Source organism: Callorhinchus milii, unplaced genomic scaffold, assembly GCF_018977255.1.
Source record: "Callorhinchus milii isolate IMCB2004 unplaced genomic scaffold, IMCB_Cmil_1.0 Scaffold2, whole genome shotgun sequence".
In the NCBI taxonomy this organism is placed as follows: Eukaryota; Metazoa; Chordata; class Chondrichthyes; order Chimaeriformes; family Callorhinchidae; genus Callorhinchus; species Callorhinchus milii.
Genome location: NW_024704743.1, coordinates 89,670,894 through 89,694,398, shown reverse-complemented (window position 1 = coordinate 89,694,398; position 23,505 = coordinate 89,670,894). Strand labels below are relative to the sequence as shown.

General features: G+C 42.5%; 1 protein-coding gene across 3 annotated transcripts in view; it reads left to right on the top strand.

Moving 5' to 3' along the window:
* Positions 1-19,185, top strand: part of LOC103184940 (copine-3-like) — a 30,851-nt gene extending 11,666 nt beyond the window's left edge. For all 3 annotated transcript variants that reach the window (XM_042331814.1, XM_042331816.1, XM_042331815.1), the window contains exons 3-16: positions 1,115-1,294; positions 2,610-2,684; positions 3,672-3,743; positions 4,007-4,090; positions 5,249-5,338; positions 6,884-6,982; positions 10,566-10,652; positions 11,168-11,227; positions 11,679-11,812; positions 12,599-12,653; positions 12,745-12,796; positions 14,012-14,145; positions 15,932-16,168; positions 18,391-19,185. In XM_042331814.1, the coding sequence (XP_042187748.1) occupies positions 1,115-1,294; positions 2,610-2,684; positions 3,672-3,743; positions 4,007-4,090; positions 5,249-5,338; positions 6,884-6,982; positions 10,566-10,652; positions 11,168-11,227; positions 11,679-11,812; positions 12,599-12,653; positions 12,745-12,796; positions 14,012-14,145; positions 15,932-16,168; positions 18,391-18,510 (1,479 nt within the window). In that variant the 3' untranslated portion in view covers positions 18,511-19,185. The remainder of the gene's footprint in view (positions 1-1,114; positions 1,295-2,609; positions 2,685-3,671; positions 3,744-4,006; positions 4,091-5,248; positions 5,339-6,883; positions 6,983-10,565; positions 10,653-11,167; positions 11,228-11,678; positions 11,813-12,598; positions 12,654-12,744; positions 12,797-14,011; positions 14,146-15,931; positions 16,169-18,390) is intronic.
* The last annotated feature ends 4,320 nt before the right edge of the window (positions 19,186-23,505 follow it).

Here is a 23,505-nt window from a genome sequence, read left to right as displayed (position 1 = left end):
CAGGAGGGGGTGAAGTGCAGGTTGAGGTCGCCCAGGATGATAAGGCGATCAGAGCAGAGGCAAAGAGATGTTAGTAGGGTAGAAATATCGGAGATGAAGGTGGGAGAGGTTTTAGGGGGCCGGTAGAGGAGGAGGATTTTAAGGGAGAGGAATGAGGGGTGGGAGAGGGTGAGGTGCTCAAAAGAGGGGAAAGAGCCAGAGGAGTAGGGGGATAGGGCAAGTGGTGTCCTTGAGATAAGGGCGACACCACCGCCACGGCGTTTGGGGCGAGGGATGTTGTGGGAGGTGTAGCCGGGTGGCGTGGCCTCCGTGAGGGGGAAGGTGTCGCCTGGGGTGAGCCACGTTTCAGTTAAGGCCATGATATCAACGCTCTCATCAAGGATGAGATCGTTGATGACCAGGGCCTTGTTACAGAGAGAAGCGGACATTTTGCAGTCCGATGTGGAGGAAGCGGTTGACAGAAGGGTGTGTGGGGAGGGAGGGGGGTCCAGGTTGTGAGGCAGGGGTGGGGGCAATGGGGATGAGGGAGGAGAGGTTGACTCCCCGGGTCTGTGTCCGGAGTGGCTGGCGAGTGTGGTGGGGAATGGGGCAGTCGGTGTGGCTGCTGCTGGACAGCCAACGCCGAGTGCCATGGTGAGAGGATTCCCAGGCTGGAACAGAGGGAGGTTGTGGGAGGGTCAAGTGGGGATAGAAGGCGAGGGGGACGGAGCGGGAGAGATGCAGAGAGGGGAGGGTTTGGTGGGATGAGAGAAGGGGGGACGGAGGGAGGGGGGGAGGGGGGGGGGGCTCGGGTCAGAGCGGCAGCCATAGAGCGCACGCGGAGACTGGGAGCGAGCGGTCAGGTGGGCGACATTAGCCCATAGGCTGTGGCTGGGGCAGCCAACCCAACAGGAACACAGTGTTCCCTGGTGCGAGCCCGAGGGGGGGCGCAGAGGATTTTTTTTTTTTTTGTTTGTTTTTGTACATATCTGTACATAAATCAGCTGCTTTTTGCCTACAAAATATAGTTACTCACTTTATTATAAAAATACTGAAGCAGTTTCAGACGTTTCACCCTGATAACTTTGCTTTTGTCAGGCGTCTAGTAATTGCAGAATGTTTTCATTTTTCTTAGATTGGCCGCACAGAACGCGTCCAAAACTGCCTGGACCCCAAGTTTTCCAAGAAGATCCTGGTAGATTATTACTTCGAGCAGATTCAGAAACTGAAGTTTGCAGTTTATGATATTGACAATAAAACCATTGACTTAAGCGATGACGATTTCCTGGGAGAATTTCAATGTACTCTGGGGCAGGTATGCATAAATCTTTCCTATTGATCATTATTCCTTTGGGTCGCTAAATTGAATCTATTTAATAAGAATTATGGGAAAAATTACAAAGCTTAATGTATCTCTATAATGTTAAGAAAGTAATTCATTGTGTTCTGTAAGAAGAAAACTAAGGTTGAAGGTTTAACTCTGGGAATAATGTTCCACAATATTATTTTCAAGGATGAGATGAAACCTATTTTTACTGTTTGCTGTATATAATGCATGTGTTAATAAATCAATGCAAAACATGCTATTGTTTCATTCCATCAGTTGATTTCAGTAAAATACGTAATTAAAACGTGAGACGTCTGATAATAACCAAATAATATTTCCAGGTTCAGTGGACAGCCCAGTATCCCCACTAATCGGTACAGAGCTATAAGGTCACAATGCAGAATACAATAATACTGGTTAATAAAAAAAATTAATAATAATCTTTGGACAGCAAACTTATGATAACGTGTCACTCCCAAGGGAAAATAAGTGACGAGTTATCCAGAGTGGTGTTAGGCATATGTATAAATACCTAAATAAATGCAGCTAGGATACACTGTTATGTATCCTTAGATATCATTTCCTAACAAAAATCTAATTTGTTCTCGAAAGAATCAACACTTTATTTCTTACACATCAGTAGGACATTTTAATGAGCTTCATAGGATTTACTGTAAAATGTAGTGACTGTATATTTTGTATACGAATGCAAGAGCAAATTTGCACAATGTCCCACAACAATCATGAAATGAAACACCATGTTTAGCTGAGGGATGGTTGTCCAAGACATGAGAAAAAACTCCCTTCTTTTTTAAATAGTGCCACGGGATCTTTAATGACTGCCCGGCACTTTGAAGTGTCAGCCTAGACTGAGCTTAAAGTCCCGAAGTGAGGGTTGAACCACAACTTCTAACTCTGAGACAAGAGTGCTGAGCCAGGCTAACGCAATATTCAGTACTAATGAACACCTTCGATCAGGAGATGTCACTATAGTACCACACGTTGCCAGATCTTCTCTTGCTTTTTCCCTCTCACTCTATCTTACTCTCTCTGATGCTGACTCTCACTATCACCATCTCTTCATTCTTGACCCTTCCCACTTTGCTCTTGTTTCCACTCTGTTATTTGCTTCGAAGCGTTATTCTATGTGAGGGGTTGTATTTGGGTGATATAAAAAACAGTTGACAAATGTACCAATATGTGATTATGTAAGATATTACACAAATATCACCTGTAAAAAAAGAATGTACTTTATGGTATTCCTCCCAATACAGCCTTATTTCAGTGACATTTTTTTTGGCAGATTGTCTCCAACAGGAAACTGACCAGACCCCTTTTGCTACGTAACGGGAGACCTGCAGGAAAAGGAACAATCACGGTATAGACCTAACTCTCTCCATATTCAGTGGTCGGGGATAACCCAGAGGGAGTGAATACAACACTAGGAACATTTAATGGTTTATTAGACTAAAATAGTGGATATTAGCAAAATCTTCAGATTGATATATGTATTCACTGTCACAGTTGCATAAATGCAAGCTCCCTGTCAAGCAGAATGATTTGTATCAGTATTGTTGGTTTCTCTAAGCAGAAACAGCATGTCAAATATTACTGATTTTAAAATTGCAAGAAAGCAAGATATGCAAAATTAGAACTAATCTGAATGAAATTGGCCAGTGGGGGGAAAGCTAAAATGGGATTCTCTGGGTTTGAGCTGGCTTCATGTTGATGTGTATTGATTTTGATACCTACCTTGCATTTCTTTTGACCTTTTAGATTAACATGCAGTAAATTTGCATAGGTCTTATCTTTATAAATCATATAATTGACTAAATCATACATTCACCCGAGACCCGTTAAGTTTCCTATCAAAACCACTTAGATTTATGTGCACCACTCGTATTAATCACCTCCTAACTTATAACGCTGCTCCCCTACCCTCCATTACTCCCGCATTTCCCGGCTGCCTTGAATCGTGGGAAATGTAATCTTGATCTGTGGACTCTTGTGCAGAACAACTTCATTTGCAATGATTCAATAAGATGCCAATGACCCATTGAATTGTGGGAAATGTAGTCTTCACCTGTCACTGCATCCACACTTGCCAGCTTCCTTGAATTATGCATGAGCCATACAGATTATTGATTAAATCAGATTTTATACTGTTTGACTGCAACTCAGATTTTGTGTAAGTCATATTAAATGTCATGGTCCTGACTGACTCGATATATGTGAGTTTTATTGTATTTGTGCTGAACCCTGAAAATTTGAACATATAACAGTGTCCACGCTCATCTTTTTCATCAATTGTGGATTAATGTATATTTTTTCTGGTTTGTAATTTACTCTCCATTTGATGCACTAGATATTTGCAGAAGAGGTGAAAGATAACCGAGTGGTGAACTTTGAAGCACAAGCACGAAATCTGGATAATAAGGTAAGTTTAAAAATTAATAGGATTGATGCATTGAATCCAATCTTAGGGAGTCAAATTTTAGCAGACTAGATTTGATGTGATGCTTCTGTTTGCTAATATTGATAGCCTTCTAAATGTGATATTCACAAACTGGCAAATCATGAGTTCTGAAAGAAAGCGGGCGAAGTGTGAAAGAAAGTCTGGAAAGTAATGCGGCTACTGATGGATTTCTAAGCAGTAACCTGTGCTGTTTCATTTCCAACACCTGTGATGGTGGTGGTTAGGATTTCTTCGGAAAATCAGATCCTTATTTGGAGTTCTACAGACTGAATGAGGATGGAAAGTGGCAGATGGTGCACAGAACAGAGGTAAGGGATGTTTTCAAAGACAAAAAGATAACTGATCTCTTCTACGTTTTAGTAGGAAGAATATGGCTTGGGAGAGCATCTGTGATTGATATACTCTTTAGTTTTTCCCTTTCCTTTCCAGAAAATCCATCTGGTTTTAATCCGCATCCACCGCCACACCTCTCACCTTAACCTTCATGGCTCTGTCTTGACTGGTTCAGATCGTACTCACACCGCCTCCACTTCATCTCCACAAATGATTTCTCCTCTAGCTCCCGCATTGTCTTGTGCGACATTTCTCAGGGCTCTGTCCTTGGTCCCCTCCTCTTCAATATCTATATGCTCCTTCTTGGTGACATCATCCGCAAACAGAGGGTCAACTTCCACATGTATGCGGATGACACCCAACTCTACCTCTCTGCCTCCACTCTTGACTTCAGGATCACTGCTGTCCTGACAGAATATCTGTCAGACACCAAGTCCTGAATGAGAGCTAACTTTCTTCAGACCGAGGCTCTCCTGATTGGCTCCCATCAGCGCCTTCACAGCTCAGGCGCTGACAGCATCACCATCTATAGTTGCGCACTCCACCTTGCTAAGCTAGTCCAGAACCTTGGCTTCTTGTTTGACGCTCAACTATCCTTTCTACCCCACATCTGCGCCATGACCCACTCTGCCTTCCCCCACCTCCGCTGCATCGCCCAGCTCCTGCACTGTTTTACACCACAGGCCGCCAAGACCAAGATGCTTTCATTACGTCAGAGCTTGACTGCAAACACCTTGCTTGTCGTCAGGCGGTGGTAAGAGTATAGAGTTTATTGCATGAGATGAAACATAAGGTTTAACAATCTGTAATTAAATTATGCTACATATAACAACACAATAACAGTACAAAACATCTATGTGAGCAAAACATTTACCACACAGCATGCACACAGGGGTAATTCTTTTAGCCATTTAACTATCAAACCTGAAACATTCACTTGCTGTTTGAAATATACCAAGGCACTCTGAGGTGATAGTCGGTATATTTCAACATTGTCAGCTTCCCCAACTCTTCCCGCCCCTCCCTCCCACCCCGGTTGCAGCTGAAATTGGGTATATATTTTTGAAAGAATCAAAATGACATTTGTGACGCTGCATATGCTGTGTTAGTTTACTCTCTGTTGTATTTTACAGGTTATAAATAATAATTTGAATCCCAGTTGGAGACCCTTTAGAATTCCATTGCGGTCTCTGTGCAGCGGTGATTTGCAGAAGTCTGTCAAGGTATTCTCACATATTTTCTCTATAGAGGCAAATAATGTGGGGCTGAACAACCCTTTGGCTTGAGGGAGAATGATTTCTCTCTCAGGCTTTTCAGAATGCAAATGGATGTCTGTTATTTTATTTTATTGATGGCCTGAGATTTTAATTCCCAGACCCTTGAATGGCTTTTCAACTTGCAAAAAAGATGCAAAATTGATTCTCTCAATGTTGGAACAAAATCCTTGCCTGCTTTTTTTAGAAACAAAAGCTGATGTTTCTCTGTATGTGTAAGCTGAGATGGTTTCAATTTAAAGAACTGGGTTTATAGCTCCTCCAATGGCCTTGATGGTAATGGTTAATTCCAAAACTCTGCAGCTTATCTTCTCTCACGCACCAGTCCCCGCGACCCCATCACTCCCACCCTGGCCCGACTCCACTGGCTCCCCATCCCCAGAGGATCAAGTTCAAGATCCTCATCCTCACTTTTAAGGCCATCCATGGCCTTGCACCCTCCTACCTCTCTGACCTGCTGACTTCCTAACCAGCCCGCTCCCTCCGTTCAGCGGACTCTGGCCTGCTCCATGTCTCCCGCCCGACCCGCCCTACCCTCAGTGACTGGGCTTTCAGCTTCTCTGCCGCCACACTCTGGAACTCCATTCCATGCGTCCCTTCGCCTCGCTTCCTCCCTTGCCTCCTTCAAGGCCGGTCTCAAGACTCTTCTCTTCGATCATACCTTTGGTCGCCCTGCCACCTCTCTGCCTTCGCTGACCCCTAAACCACACCTCGCCCATGCTCGGGCCCCTACACCTGATTGTCCAGCGCTTTGGGACGTCCTCCTGACGTGAAAGGAGCTCTATAAATGTAATTTTGTTGTTGTAATGCCATCATCAGGCTATACAGATCTGAAACTGATAACTTTGAATCTGTCTATGCTGATAGTGCAGTTGGGGGTGTTACAACTGACTGAAAAAAATACCAGTCAGGGTTATTCATTGCTGTCTTACTGAAATTTATGGATATAGGTGAGGACAGTATAGGGCTTATATATGATTACCCTGCAGTTAGACAGCCTCCTACCAACACTCACTATCAAGCTTCACACATGAATCAATAGGTGATGTAACAAAGCTTATAGGGACTGCACTCTTGGATCCATAACCCAGTGGAAATAAATTTGAGTCATATGTTTTTATGAGAAGACACTTAAATTGGCTGGATATTATTCTTGTGTGGTAGATGAGTGTTCTGCTGCAGATATGCAGTAAACATAGAAACACGAGAAGGCCATTCAGCTCCTCGAGCCTGTTCCGCCATTCTATAAGATCATGGCTGATCTGTACCTCAATTCCAATTACCCTCCCCTGCGCCATATCCTTTGATACCCTGATAAATATGAAGTAAGATCAAGGAATTTCAAAAAAATGAGAGTACTGTGACAGCTTCTTGTGGGCACCATTGGAGCACAAGTTCTATTACTGTCAGTACTTGTGAAAATGTCAGACTCTTAGCTCTGTTGCAGAAGAACTGTTGTTTTGTAGCATTAATCTATTAATTGAATTTTTTCAGGTGGAATGCTACGACTATGATAATGATGGATCACATGATCTGATTGGTATATTTGAGACTAACATGGATAGGATGAACGCAGCATCCCATAATTCCCCAGTAAGTTTTCATTGTCTATTCTTTCTGTTCAGGTGTAAGGTGCAACATTTGGCTCGCCATTTAACTACCCTCCCCCTTCATAGTCACAAACAGTATCCTGTGTGCTGTCTCCTCCCATATTATTTCTTTGTCATATTTAAGTTTCCTGTAATTTTGGTAATTCATCTTGAATCCCCTCCTTTTCACCCTCTATATGCTCCCCCTTGGTAACATCATCCGCAGACATGGGGTTAACTTCCACATGTATGCGGATGACACCCAACTCTACCTTTCCTCCTCTACCCTCAACTCCACGACCACCGATGTCCTGACAGCCTGCCTGTCCGACATCGAGTCCTGGACGAGAGATAACTTTCTTCAACTCAACATGCGCAAAACTGAGGCCCTCCTGATTGGCTCACGTCAGCGCCTCCGCACCTCAGGCTCTGACACCATCAGCATCCAAGGCTGCACTCTCCACCTCTCAAAGCCAGTCAGGAACCTCGGTGTTCTGTTCGACCCTGAGCTGTCCTTTCTCCCTCATATCTGCGCCACAACTGGCACTGCCTTCCATCACCTCCGGAATATCGCCAGACTACGGCACTACCTCACCCCTCACGCTGCTGAAACTCTGGTCCATGCCTTTATCACCTCAAGGCTGGACTATGGGAACTCTCTCCTCGCCGGCCTTCCCGCCACCTCCCTCCACAAGCTGCAGGTCATTCAGAACTCTGCAGCTCGTGTACTGTCCCGCACCAGGCTTCGGGACCACATCACTCCCACCCTCGCTCGCCTCCACTGGCTCCCCATCCCCCAGAGGATCGAATTCAAGATCCTCATCCTCACCTACAAGGCCATTCACGGCCTTGCTCCCTCCTACCTCTCTGACCTACTATCCCCCTACTTACCTGCCCGTACCCTCCGTTCCTCTGGCTCGGGTCTGCTCCACATCCCCCGCCCCAACCGCCCTACCATCGGTGGCCGGGCCTTCAGCCTCTCAGCCCCTAGGCTCTGGAACTCTATCCCCCAGTGCCTTCGCCTTGCCTCCTCCCTTTCCTCCTTCAAGGCCGGTCTCAAGACCTGTCTCTTTGACCGTGCCTTCAGCTCCCCTCTCGACTATCTACCCCCTCCTCGCTCCCTCCCTCCCTTCCCTCCCCTCACCCTGACCATTTCCCCCTTGCTCGGGTCCTGACCCAACTGTCCAGCGCCTTGGGACATCCTCCCGACGTGAAAGGCGCTCTATAAATGGAATCTTGTTGTTGTTGTTTTTTTAAACAAATTCTCAATCATCTGTAAAATTCCACCCTTGAACTAGTTATCGGAAATGCATGAGGTTGACTTGCTGTCCGGTTTAATGAAACCATTTCCCGTCTCTGTAGGGAAGTATTGTGCTACCAATGCAAAAGCTTTCTTTCCACAGGTGACAATGGTGAGAACTTGTATCCATCACTTTTATAATGTATGTGAATTGGCACTCTTGACCCTGGGACTCTTAATACTATTTAAAATGATGGGAGTGATGATACAAAGATACTCAAGTGGTTCAGTATTTGATGCCCCAAAACGTAGTAAGGTTCAGAGGTCTGCTACCAATATATAACCTAATTTGATGATTTTTATTAAATGCAGGCATAATGTGAGTGGAGTCAGTGTAGACGAGCTTAAATCTTATCTACCTTAAATATTGACCAATTTATGGTCTGATGTTTGCTGTGCACCACACAAATCTACAGACTTTTGACCGAGAGATTTATTTTGCAGAGTGACGAAATAAGCCTACATCTCAATCTATCTTTGATAGGAACTAATCTGCCCATCAGAGCCATGTGGTTAACCAGATCCGTCTTGTTCTCAGAACTAATAAGCTTCACATGAGACTGGAAAGTTTTTATTTCTCCCTCTGTTGCAGTATTGGAAATGTAATACGTACTGCAGTACATTACAAGAGTGCCAGTCATAGCAGGTGCCCCACATGATTCAAGTCATGTAAAAAGAACAAGATGATTATTGGTTAGGAATGGTATTGAATGTTGCAGGAATTATTTACATGATTAAAAATAATGGATTACTCCATGAAGTAATTTCCCATGGTGCTGGAAGGCTGAGCTGGTGGAGACATGGTGAAAAATATTCAGCAATTTTGCTCAATTACCTTGCAAATGAAATTTTACAAAACTTTCTCTGGGATTAAATGAATGGGTAGAGTCCATGAGAGGGTAAATGGTTCCTGAAGGTGTTGAATGGAAATAGCCTTTTGTTTCATACATGTATTTTGTTTGTGTTGTAGTCCCATAGCTATACTGACAGATTATTGAATGTATTCAGAGGATTGGATCACCAGTCAGTTGAGGTTCTGGCTACTATTTAGGGTTAAGACTGGAAGGCCTCTTTTCTTTTGTATTACTACAGCAAGCTCACGCTGCCACCTGACTACATGTTTGTGTAGCTGTCCCGCTGTGTCACAAACCCAGTGGCCACTAGTGTAATTGCATTTTGCACAATCAAAGAAGTTCAGATGAAGAAGGCTCTTTGGTCCTTTTGGCCCTCTTCCAAAATCTCACCTTGTCGTCTTCCCTTTACAACTCCAAGCTGTTCCTTAAATCAGTCCAGTAGTGTGCTACATTGTGCAAAATACCAGCCTCCATTAACAAAGAAGCAACAAGAGTAAATGATTCTGACATGTTGCCATGTAAATCTACATTAGACACAACACAAGATCACAAGAGATGTTCGGATGAAGAAAACACTTTGGCCTATTTGATTTCATCCTTCCAGAATACCCACCCTACTCATGCTTCTATCACAGAATCAAAGTTTTTTTTAAAAAAGAGTCCCATTCCCTGGTCTCAACCCTGGCTTTGTTTATTGTTGTGTACACTGTTTAGACGTAGTAAGCCATAAGTCAGTTACCTCCCCAAAATCTCTTTCAGCTTCCTCCTTGGCATATTCTACCCCAATTGCAGTTCCTCTCACGTGCAAATTGAATTAAAGTCCTGTTTCTAGAATACACAGTTGCAGTAAATAATGTATGTAAATATGATGACTCATACGGTTGAAGAAGATAGTTTTTATATGTTCTGCTTTATTATTGATGAGATCTGGTGCGTTGTTTTTTATTATTGAGCCCACATTTAATTTTCACAAGATTATCCTATTGATTTCACTTTGGAATAAATGTATTCCATTTCTGCTCCCCTGTGTGAAGGATGCTATAAAAGTGCAAGTTGTAGTTCTCAAATTTCACAAGTGAATTCGCCTATCTTCAGTTGGCAACTTTCAGATTCTTGGCTAATTTAGTAGATAGAAAATCTGCTAAATTAGCCAAGGACGTAGTGAAGATTAGGATGGATTCATCCTGCCGAATCCCAAAACCCACTCGTGGATTGACAGAGGAAGGAGAGAAACAGTTAAGTACTGTATGGGATGATTTGTCTTGATGCTTTCATTTCTGTTTCCCATCTCCACTACTCTGAGCACCAAGCTTAATAAATTGCTATATTATTGCACTTGCTCTTCAGTGTAGAGTTTCACACTGTAGTAATTCAGTGGTCTTGTGGTATTGTATTGCGTAGTGACATTTGTCATGGTGCCGATTCTCTTGCAGGCAGAGTTTGAGTGCATTAATCCAAAGAAGAAACAGAAAAAGAAAAGTTACAAAAACTCGGGGATAGTGAGTTTCAAACTGTGCCAGGTATGTATTGATAGAGCTTTTACTGTTGCACATTAAATCAAATATTTTAGGGAAACTGCCCCTTGGGTAAAGGAAATTGTAAACAAACAACATTTAAAAAGAACCTATAACTATCTGGCTAAAAATGGAATTAAAGGTTATAGCAAAACATTGTTGATTGATAACATTAAATGTCCATGGGTCATGATGTCTCAATTACTGTTAGAGGAAGAGAGAAGTGTTCCTATGGAGGAGACTAAGCCAAAGTTGACCCCTGCAGATGCAGGTAGATTGATATTCTGGATTTTCTTGACTTGATTTGGGGATAACGGGCTATTTATGCAGCGATCTACCTTTTTTTGAATGCCTTCTGTGGAAGCAGTTGGCTTGATGGGACTAAATGCTCTTCTCTCATGCTCTAAACTTTGACTGCATACTCGTTGCAAATAACTTTTTATTAAGACACATATTACAGCAGAAAGTTGCCAAATCACAGAATGTTTAGAGCGCTAAGAATTTTCACCTTTAATTTACAGATTGTGAAGGAGTACTCGTTTCTGGACTACATTATGGGTGGATGTCAGATGAACTTTACTGTAAGTAAACTGGTTCTGTTGGATATCATCTAGTCTGTCAGGAATGGGTAGGACTATATAAAGTAGGACTAAGATTTGGAGGGTAAATATATCCTATTGCCAGTGCCTTTATGAAAGCCTTAGGCTGCATTATACCATCAGACACTGTTTTTCTTTTTTTTTAAAAAACTAGTCTTTTGGAGCATTAGTAAGGAGTCGTGTATTTATCACGAACCAGTTATCTTCTGATATAAAGTTAAAACTTTCATAAGGCTTGTGAAAACTGAAATTATAGTTTTTGGTTTGGGTTAAGTGCAAGACTGCTCAACGCTAGTTTGTAAAATACAATAAGCATTTAATAACCCATATGCCGTGCAGAATTTATATAGCAGTGTAAGGCTAACCAAAGGGCCTGCATGTAGTATTTTGTTGTTAGCTTCTAAATAAACGCTTCTTGTTTTGTTAATTACAGGTCGGGGTCGATTTTACAGGCTCAAATGGGGACCCTCGTTCACCAGATTCCCTACATCATATCAGTCCTAATGGACTTAATGAATACTTGATGGCAATCTGGTCTGTTGGAATGGTCGTTCAAGACTATGATTCGTAATGCACTGCTTCTTATTTCATTGTGTCATTTTGATCTCTTTCAGTCTGTTTTATTTCTCTTTTAACATTTCAAGTAGAACAAGACCGGGAAAACATCTGTGTATTATTATCTATATGCCCAAATATACATTGGGCATTCCAGATGTTATTTCTCAATTATATATTTTTTAAGAGGCTGGTGGAAGGGTAGCAGGCCCTTCTCAGCACAGGAGATAAACCAAGCTTGAAAAAAACTAGCAGAACAAATGCAAAGAAGTGGTCAGGTGAACCCAAAGTTAGGTTTAAAAGCCTGTAGATTGTTGAGGATGAGAAGACAGGGAGGTAAGGGGTTTTACAGTGGTAAGGTTTTAAGAAACATTTTGTTACAGTGGAACTTAATGGATTAGGTTTTGATTACTGCACGGTGAAGAGCGACTGCATGGCTTATTTACTGCTTGGGAGGTGCTGGAGAGGGGATCGTATGTATGTATTGGTTTAATGTTTCCATTGCCTATTCAATCTTCTGGAAATACTGTGCACCATGAACCTGTGAACCTGTGTCTCAATTTTTACAATTGGACTGATTATTAACATTCATTTATAGTGGAATTGTGGTACATCTTCAGCTTCCTCCACTGACTGGCTGGCTTTCTGTGCATCATGCACAGCAGTGTGGAGAGAGCGATGAGTTTTCCAGTTGGGATTCTGGTGTATAGTGAGCATGTACAGTGCGCAGGAAGTAACGTCATGATATTTCTGTACATGCCTGGCATTATGTAAGTAAATCTGATTATTTCTTTACAGAGATAAATTGTTCCCAGCATTTGGATTTGGTGCACAGATACCCCCTTCCTGGCAGGTAAATATAGATCACTTTTATATGAAAACTATTTATTCAAGTTTCACATTTTATTCACAAATCATGCTATACAGTAGTATTTTTCCTATAGGTTTCTCATGAATTTCCACTTAACTTCAACCCAGCCAGCCCATTCTGTTCAGGTATGGAGTTGTATTTTTTTTATTAACCAGAAAGTTATTGTAACCAGAAACCAGTCCTTGTCAAACTCTACTGGCTCCCAATTACTGAACAGATCGATTTCAAGATCCTCTCACTTGTTTGAAATCCCTTCATGCCCTCGTACCTCCCTGCTTATCTGCTCTGTTTACCCCCCAATCCACCACCCGCTGCCTCCGCTCGGCCGACTCCGACCTCGTGTTTATCCCTCGTCCCCTCCGCACCACCATCGGTGGCCATGCCTTCAACCACTGTGCCCCAAAACTCTGCAACTCCCTCCCTCAATCGCTCCACCTTGCCCCCTCCCTCCCCAATTTCAAATCTCTCCTTTTTTTTGATCGTGCTTACGGTCACCTCCCTCCTCCCTCTCCCCCCCGGCTAGTTGTCAGACTCCGCCACTGTAAGCGCTGCGAGACGGCGTCCGGGGTGTAGCGTGCTATATATATGCAGTTGTTGTTCAGTGGAAAGAGAAAATATGGTTGAAACTAATTTTTTTCAGAGATTCTAAGCAGCACATGGGGCTCTTCATGTTCGTGTTACATATGTTACAAAGATGTTGTCATGTTGAGTTATTCACACCCAACATAATTTGTTTTGTTCAAAACTGTTCAGCATGTGCTCTACCGTGACATACAATATCCTCACACACCATTCCCTCACACAGAACAATCTTGATTTGAGCCCTCTTTCTTTCCCCTTCCCTGGATGGAGTATTTCTGAACCCAACAAAATTGAACCACCTGCACAATACTCATTCAATCCCAAACCTCACAATACATCCTATAAACGCCTTTAGATGCCCTAGTAACGTAAAAGGCCCTATATCAAATGCAAAAATTATAACTGTCCTCTTGTTCTTCCCAAGCTTTGAATATATCTGACACTTTCTTCCTTCTTCCTCATCAATGTGGTGAGAGAGGGGGGGGTGGGGAGAGAGAGATGACAAAAGGACTTGCATCTTTATATAAAGCCTCACATCCCTCACCCTGTGCTCTTTGGCATTGCAAAGGTCATAACAAAACAAAAATACCCTAGCAGTCAAGAACCATACACCAGCAGTCCTCAACTTTACAATACAGAGTCCTCAACTTTATGGACTTTACCACTAAGAATTGCAGAAGGGAATTCCCATCAAAGGCAAAGGGCATACGAATAATAAATGAGTTTAACACGTTGTGACTGGTGTCTGTATTCTTTAGGTGTGCAAGGGATTGTGGATGCCTACCGCAACTGTCTGCCTCAAGTCAAGCTATATGGGCCCACAAACTTCTCTCCCATAATAAACCATGTGGCTGGATTTGGAGCTGCAGCAGCACAGCAGCCAACAGCTTCGGTAAGTTCCCACATGTGCACTTGCTCCAGCCAACTTGCAACCAGCAATGAGAATGGCACTGAAAGTGACTAAAAGCAGGTTACCAGTCCACGTTCTGATTCAGGGACATTGTTTGGCCAGAGTAGAAAGAGCTTTATCTAATCTGGAAGTACTTGAAAGTTGGCATGAGTCATGAGAAATTCCATCTGGGTCTAGATTTAATTTGTAACCTTTCAGAAGGTCTCGAGTTTGTCAAATTCTTAAATGCCTCCTTAATTTTGAAATTGATTTTCTGTAAGTTACTTAAACAATTGCAGAAAACTGAGTTCAAAGGTAAGATTGAATTCAACAATTTGCTCAGTTCTGAAATGCTAATTTAGTAAATGCAGATCCTGGCACCATTGGGTACCAAGAAAGGAAAAAGTGTTATTTTTCAATATAAATATCTTTCACTTTCGTGAGCAGGCAATCCATTGAAGGGTAAAGTGGTTTGTATATATCTACTGCTTGTTATATAGTTAGAGATGAATTTATCTAAATTTTGAGTGGACAGTGGATGTATGTAAAATGTATGGGTATCTTTTACAATTTGAACACCTGGAGAACTTGACGATATATTTAATCACTGAAAAGCATCTGCGTTTTACATTTCTTAATACTTGTAGTTAAAGATGAAATTTACAGTGAATCACTTTGTATGCACAAATTATAACAGAACCAAGAATATCAAACTAAAAGGTTTCAAGATATTTGTAAGTTGTTTTATACTGAGGGTAAGTGAAAATCCTTCCACCTGTAAATTGATTTCTTCCTGCTCTTCATCATAAAACAAGGAAATTAGGAAAATTCTCCTCATGTGCTACCGATATCTGTTTCTGAAATATATGCTACCAATACATGCAAATTCACTGCTTGTCAGCCTCCCCAAGTCCTCCCTCCACAGGCTGCAGGTCATCCAGAACTCTGCAGCCCGTGTTCTCTCCCGCACTAGGCTCTGCGATCCTATCACCCCCATCCTTGCCCAACTTCACTGGCTTCCAATCACACAGAAGATACAGTTCAAGATCCTGGTCCTCACCTTCAAAGCCCTCCATGGTCTTGCTCCCCCCTATCTCTGCGATCTCCTAACCCCCTACCACCCTGTTCGCTTCCTCCGCTCAGCGGGCTCCGGCCTGCTTCACATCCCCCGCTTTGCTCGCTCCACTATTGGCAGGCGGGCCTTCTGCCACTCTGCACCCACCCTCTGGAGCTCCATCCCGCAGTCCCTTCATCTCGACCCCTCCCTCGCCACCTTCAAGACCCACCTCAAGACCCTCCTCTTCGACTGTGCTTTCGATCTCCCGATTCCCCCACTGCCCTCCAACCTCCCCCACCCCGACCCTCAGCTGAGATCCGTAACTCTGTCTGTCCAGCGCCTTGGGATGTCCTCCTGACGTGAAAGGAGCTACACAAATGTAATTTTATTGTTGTTATTGTTTCTTTTCATCCAATGAACCAACAAGAACTTTCCCCATAGCTTTGCAGCTATTTTCTTCTCAAGTAAATATCCAATTTCCTTTTGAAAGTTATTATTGAATCGGCTTCAATCACTCTTTCAGGCAGTGCATTCCAGATTGTAAGAACTAGATTCCATTTGGTAAAATATGTTGTCCAATTCACTTTTGAATCTCACTGCTCAGTCGGGCATAAAAGGCTTTTGCGTATATTAAGAAGTTGCACTTGCAGGTGTATCTGATAACTTCAGAATGAGATAAGATTTGCACAGGATTGATGATGAGTGTGATGAGATCATCTTATTTTAAAACAGCAATATTACATCCTGCTGATCATCACGGACGGAGTGATAACTGATTTAGACGATACACGACGTGCCATAGTCAACGCTTCCAAATTGCCAATGTCCATCATCATCATTGGTGTTGGTGGGGCTGATTTCAGTGCCATGGAGTTCCTGGATGGTGATGATGGTGTTCTTCGATCCCCCACCGGAGAAATGGCCATCCGAGATATCGTCCAGTTTGTGCCTTTCAGGAAGTTTCAAAATGTAAGTACGGTACAGACGCGTTTCATTATGACTTATCCCAATGTCTCTTTATAACTGTCAACAGCTTCTCCTTCTACCCCCGCACCATCACATGCGGTATTCTTCAGAGCTCTATCCTCACTCCTCTCCTCTTTAATATTTACATGCTCCCACTCGGCAATGTCATCGCAGACATGAGGTTAACTTCCACATGTACGTTCAACTCTATTTCTGTGCCTCAAATCTCAATTTCAGGATCACTGCTGTACTGACCGATTGCCAGTTGAATGTTGATAATACATAGGGCTTTCCTACTTGGCTTCCACCAGAGCCTGTTACCTCAGGCGCTGACAATATCAGTATATATTAATGCACCTCTCAGAGCCAGTGTGAAACCTCCATGTCTTGTTCAACTGACCTTTAAGCCCCACATCGATATCTTGACCCGTTCAACTTTTCACCACCTCTGCAACATTGCCTGCCTCTACCACTACTTCTCCCTTCAGGTTGCTTGGATCACGTCTAGGCTTGCCTATGCCAAGTCTCTCCTTGCCGGAATTCCCAAGCCTTCCCTTCACAAATCATTCAGAGCTCTACAGCTTGTGTACTTTCCCACACGCTACTCCCCTTGGCCCCCACCCCTCCCGAAGGCAATCTCCAGCTCGGATGCAAACCCACAACAGTCCAGTGCCTTAGGACGTCCTCGTGATGTGAATGGCACTATGCAAATGCAAGTTGTTGTTGTTGCTAGTTTGGTACATCTCAGTGGAGTCCTGTAGCTCAGTGATTAGAGCACTTGCCTCACAAGCGAGAGATCTGGGTTCTATTCCTGGCAGGGCGAAATGTTGAACAAGTTTCCTTACTCCACATGCCTCTTTTTACCTAGCAGTAAGTAGGTTGTTAGTCGATTGGTGGATTGGTTTTCCGGGGATAATAATTCCTAAAAAAGATAATAATTTGGTCACTCAATCCACGACTGTTTGTGGGACACTGCTGAGCGCAATGGGCTGTCGCGTTTCGCCCAGAAATATACAGTCATTTCACTGTACAGTATATTCTGTGAAGCGCTTTGAGACATCTAGAAGATGTGAAAAGCACTATATCAACTGCGAGGCTTATTATTATCTCCTCTGTATTGTACTGAATTGACCAAATGATTGCAGTACTGAGGACACAAATCTTTTGCTTAACCTACAGCAAATATTATTTGAGTTGCAAGACTTTGACGTAAGTGAGGCTGAGGTTCTGGATAGGCTGAAGGATTTATAAACCAAGAAGTCCACCAGGATGGAAGAATTATATCCTCAGGGATTTGGGGAGAAGAGGTAGGAGGTTTATGCAGCAGTGACAGAAATTATGAAAGAGTTCCTCACCAATGGTGGAACCAACGGATTGAAGCAAACAAACATGGTTCTCATTTTCAAAAGTATTATTCTGGCTTCACTTTCGCAATCCAATTTAAAATGTTGTATACCTTTAAAAGGCTTCCTCTGAGACGTCTCCTTTCAAAACTGAAGAGCCCGAGCTTGTCTAATTGGTATTCGTTCCTCACTTGTTTAACATTGGGGATCATCCTTGTTGTGTTCCTCTGCACTGCCTTTAGGGCCTGGGAAATCCGCTTCTGTTGTGTCAACCAGTTCTGTACTCACTCTGGAACTCCAACCCACAGTCTGTTCGTCTCGCGTCCTCCCTTGCCTCCTTCAAGGCTGGTCCCAAGACCCTCCTTTTTGATAGTGCCTTCAGTCGCCCTCCCACCTCTCTGCCTTTCCTCACCCCTAAACCACCCCTCCCCCATGCTCGGGTCCTGACCCCTGACTGTCCAGCAGCTTGGGACGTCCTCTCGACGTGAAAGGAGCTCTATAAATGTAATTTTATTGTTGTTGTTGTTGTATTCAGTACTCAAGGTGTGACGAGATAGCTTGAATGTGGTTTCTGGGGACCTGAACTCAACTGGCAATATAGGCCAGTATCCAATTTACATGTTTAGCTGCCTCACATTGTTTTGATATGGTGCGAGATTAATTAGCTAACGTCCCGAGATCTCTTTCAGCTTCTCCTTTGGCAAGTTTGATCTCAATGGTAGAGTACATGTGTTACCTATTTTTCTTTCCTATATGCATTTATCTATAGGTTTTGAAACAGTGAGGTCTGAATGCTTCCTGTTGTTGTCAGTCTCTGCTGATGTTTGATGTCCATGTACATATTTGCGTTTCACAATAACAAAGTTGCATTTCATTCCACAGGCACCTAAAGAAGCTCTTGCACAAAGTGTATTGGCTGAATTGCCTCAGCAAGTGGTGTCCTACTTCAACACACGTAAACTGCGTCCTCCTAATGAGACCCCCAATGAGACCTGTGATTGAGATCTGGTTACAAAGTCTAACTTCAGTGAATTGTTACATAAATCTATTCAGTGGAACGCAGAGACTTGCCAAAGCTGTCAGTGTCAGCCACTCTATTGTTTTATTATGATGTTCACAGTGTATTTAGATATAGGTTCATTATATATGTTTTGAACACTTTTGAATCTATATTTGTTAACCTATCAATTTTTTTAAAGTAATGCAATCTATTAAAAGGAATACAACAACAACAACGAGATTACATTTGTATAGCGCCTTTCACGTTGGGAGGACGTCCCAAGGCGCTGGGAATAATGAAACTGGATGAGATAAAAACAATTCTGTGTAATTTTGTTGCTATTTAGTTGCCATTTATGTAAATTGATTTTATTTTGCTTCTAACATCTTATTTTAAATGTTTTGATTTATGTCCAAATCTTTATAATTTTATACAAGAACATAGTTTATTTTTGGAATTTTAAACTTGAGGCCAAATAATTCAATCCTAGTATTAATTCATAGATTCATAAATAACACCACAAATTACATTGTAAAAGAAGTAGCCAATAGTAAGCAGACAGTAAATGAACTGATAAAATAAATAGCGAGCTGCCTTTTATTCTTGTTTTCTTTACAATTGAAATGGTCATTATATTCAATGTATTACAATATTACAATAATGTATTGTTCACTATATTCAATGTGCGTGTCAGTCTGGCAGACAGTGTGTCACTCGCCGTTGAGGTAGAAGGTTTTGGGTTCAAGCCCCGTGTCAGGACTTCGAATCCCATAGTCTAACCTGACACTCCAATGCAGTGCTGGGGATGTGTGGCATTGTCTGATGTGCCATCTTTCAGATGAGATGTTAAACTGAGGTCCCATCTGCCTGTTCTCTGGATGTTAAAGATTCCATGGCACTATTCGAAAAGAGAAGAGAGCTTCTCCCCGTGTCCTGGCCAACAACCTCCCAAATACAATTGGTCACTCACTCCATTTTTGTTTGTGGCGCATTGCTGTGTGCAACTAGCTACTGTATTTCGCCCACAGAATATAGTCAATTCACTTTATATTATATCCTGTGAAGCGTTTGGGGAATTCTCAACGACGGGATAAGGTGCTATATCACATGTAAGAATTATTATTACTATTAATTACATGTAAAGTTAATGTTCAGATAAATACTTTTGTTAACATAATCCATCTGCTTTAGTCATCAGCAAAATAAAACCAGAAATATTTTATTCACAGATTTAACTCTATAATTCACATCTTTTAAAAGACACAATGGGCATCTGGTTGGGAAGGGCAGTAGGAGACATAGAAAGGGATGCAGACTTAACTGACTAATAGTCCAAGGGGCAGAATGGTTCATGGTATAATATGAAGGTAGGTTAACTAGTAGAGATACATAAATATCCTGAAGGTTTTGCTCCGATATCTTTTCAGATCAGGCTACATCAATGCTGAACTTTACCATAGAAGTTGGAGTCCAAGGTGGGCTTTAGTGGAGGGAGGGGGCCTGATGGGCGAATTAAACCCATTTATAATTCTTACTGCAATAGAAACAATGTTAACACCTCCTACAATCCATTTTGTTGTGGAAGTGGTCTCAGTTTTTAATAACGTTTATATAGTTTATCTGATGTTTACTACAAAATTATAACCAGGACGCTAAACAAATTCTCCAAAGCATTCTTTAACAGGTCAACCAATTGAGATGCTTTTATTTACCTCAATTATATCTAATCCTTCGCTTTGTTTTCAGAACACTTTCATGTGATGATTTGACGAAAGGGTAGAACACCTTTAGTAACAATCCTGTGTAACATATGGGACCGTATTGAAGGATGGAAGCACATTGTTTATAATATTTACCTAGAGTTCTCTGTAGGTTTCTTTTACAGATATGGGCAATAGCCAATTTTTATTACCACAATTTTGTAAGTATTTAGTAATTTCGTAACCATGAGTTACTAAATGCTTATAAGCAAGGAAGAGAATCAAAGGGCAAGGAAGTGAGCAGGAGAGTGGAATTAGATTGGCTCATGTGGAGAAAAACACAAGTGCAGAGTTGGTGGGTTAAGTGGCCTGTTTCTGTGCTGCAACATGCTATGGCTAAGTCTTTGTCTGGGTAAATGATGGGTAATGTGGCTGACGCAAACATAAGGCTATATTTGTACATGTTTGGAATATTTTATCAGAAATGAAATTAATGAGATGAGAAATGCTTTTTGCACTTATAGTATATTTTGCTATTTTAATGTATGTGTAGCTCATTAGTTCCAGCTCCCTCTGTGTGTCAGCCTCATTCTGCGAATTGCTCACTTTGCTGATATCTGGTGAGTCTGTGCTGAAAGCAATGGTTTGTCTTTGTTTTGTATTGTATTATGCAAAAAATAAAATAAATTTGGTTCGACATTCATTCAATTCTTGTTTTGTCTTGTGATAGATGTAAATTGTGTAATTTAAGTGCTATGTTTCAATTGGAAGTTTTAGATGCCCATCAACTTGGTTCTGCAATATATTTGTGCAGCATATAACACACACCTGTATTTGAATCCAATTCCTGCTCTTTGAGTCTCCTAGATGCTGATCCCAGATATGTTTTTAGAGTATGGCTGAGCAGAGGAGAGATGTTGAACCAAAATAGCAGAGGTTGCAACATCAGTTATACAGTGCCTTCTGGCTAAATCCTGAGAAGTAGATCTTAAAGGATGTGGGAAAAAGATGATTAATTAAAAATTATGATTTATTAAAAAATGCACATACATGGCGCACACACAAGGCTGAATGGACTCCCTTGGCTGACCGTTCTGCAAAGATGTGCAGCCCATTGCAGCAAATTGGCTACAAGCGTTTCACCCACAAAATATTCAGTCAACTCACATTACAGTATGTTATGCGAAGCTCTTTGAGACGTCTCAAATGCAAGGATTATTATTAATTGGGAAACTATCAGGCCAAACAAAATCAACAAATGCAAGTTTAAGGAATAAAGTTTTGTTGTATCAGAATAAATTACTTTAATAGGCTTTGATAGTCACTTTAATAGAATAATACGGGATGGGTGAGAATGGGCTAACCTGGCCAAAGAAAACTTTCTATTACGTGGGATTTTACAATTGCTCAAAGGAAGCTCCTAAAGGTGAATTTAAGAGAACAAAAGAATAACATTGATCCCATTTACTTGGGATCAATGTTATTGATGTACTAAATTATGAGTGTTTCGCTGATACCCAGTAATGAAATATTTACTGTTAGTGGCCTGCAAAGTAGCAGATCGATGGAGTGAATTTGGTAGTATAACTTAGTGCATTTATGTGATGATCGGAACTTTATTTGATGGATAGGTGTGCCATGTAAAAACAGGATGGGTACAAAGCGGAGTTTGGCAGGTGAAAGGTACGATGCGCTTTTATTGGAATATTTAGAATATAGAGAGGCAATCCTTTCCATTGGATCCAGTAAAACCCTGGTACAGTTTTCGGTCACAGCGATATCCCGATGCTTCATCTATATGGAATTTTGCCAGCTGCTGTACATATGGGGAATACAACAATAGCAACAAAATCACATTTGTATATAACCTTTCACGTCCAGAGGACGTTCCAAGGCACTGGACATACAAAGTTATGGACCCGAGCTGGCAGTCGGGGTGGAGGAGGGCAGGGGGGGAAGCAGGGAAATCGAAAGAGCGGTCAAAAAGGGTCTTGAGGTGGGTCTTGAAGATGGCGAGGGAGGGGACGAGAGGTCGGAGGTAGGGGGAGCAAGACCATGGAGGGCTTTGAAGGTGAGGACCAGGATCTTGAACTGTATCCTCTGTGTGATGGGAAGCCAGGGGAGTTGGGCAAGGATGGGGGTGATAGGGTCGTGGAGCCTAGTGCGGGAGAGGACACGGGCTGCAGAGTTCTGGATGATCTGCAGCCTATGGAGGGAGGAGTTGGCAAGGCTGACAAGCAGTGAGTTTGCATAGTTGAGCCTCGATGTAATGAAAGTGCGTATGAGAGTTTTGGCGGCCTGCGGTGTGAGACAGTGCCAGAGCCGGGTGATGTTGCGGCAGTGGAGGAAGGCAGAAGCGTTCACGGTGCAGATGTGGGGTTGAAAGGATAGTTGAGCGTCAAACAAGACGCCAAGGTTCCGGACTGGCTTAGTGAGGTGAAGTGTGTATCCATGGATGGTGATGCTGTCAGTGCCTGTAGTGTGGAGGCGCTGACGGGAGCCAATCAGGAGAGCCTCGGTCTTGTTGACGTTCAACTGAAGAAAGTTAGCTCTCATCCAGGACTTGGTGTCTGACATTCTGTCAGCACAGTAGTGGTTCTGGAGTTAAGGGAGGAGGCAGAGAGGTATAGTTGGGTGTCATCCGCATACATGTGGAAGTTGACCACGTCTGTGGATGATGTCACCAAGAGGGAGCATATAGATATTGAAGACGAGGGAGAGGACCAAGGACAGAGCCCTGAGGAACGCTGCACAAGACGTGTGCAGTATCAAACAAATGGCAGGACATGGACACAGGTGTATTTTCACTTCTCCTGGGTATGCCCTTCTACCTTTGTATCCCAGCGATATCTTCAGGATACCGCAATGCTTCACATAATTCTTACTGTGAAGTGTAGTGACTGTATTTTTGCAAGCAAACGGTGGATTGTCGGGGATGTATTTGTGGTATGAGCAGGACGCATTGCTAATGTCTATTTTGGCGCACTGGACATGTCGTGCGCAGTAAGTGTCACTTGCTCTCTGCCCTACAAATCCTGCCAAGACTGGCTGGGATATCACCAGCATCGCCTTGGAATACTGCAGACCCACCTGGTTACCAAAACTGCCGCAAAGAGTTGACTCAATTTCCATATTCCATTGCCAGCACATCACTTTGGAGGCAGCTGAGTCCCAAAGAGATTCTGCGTTATCTCCTGACATATATATAGATATATTAAATAAAAATCACTCAATTCGTGACTATTTGTGGGACACACAGTGTGGAAGTGGCTGCCGCATTCTCCCACAAAATAGTCA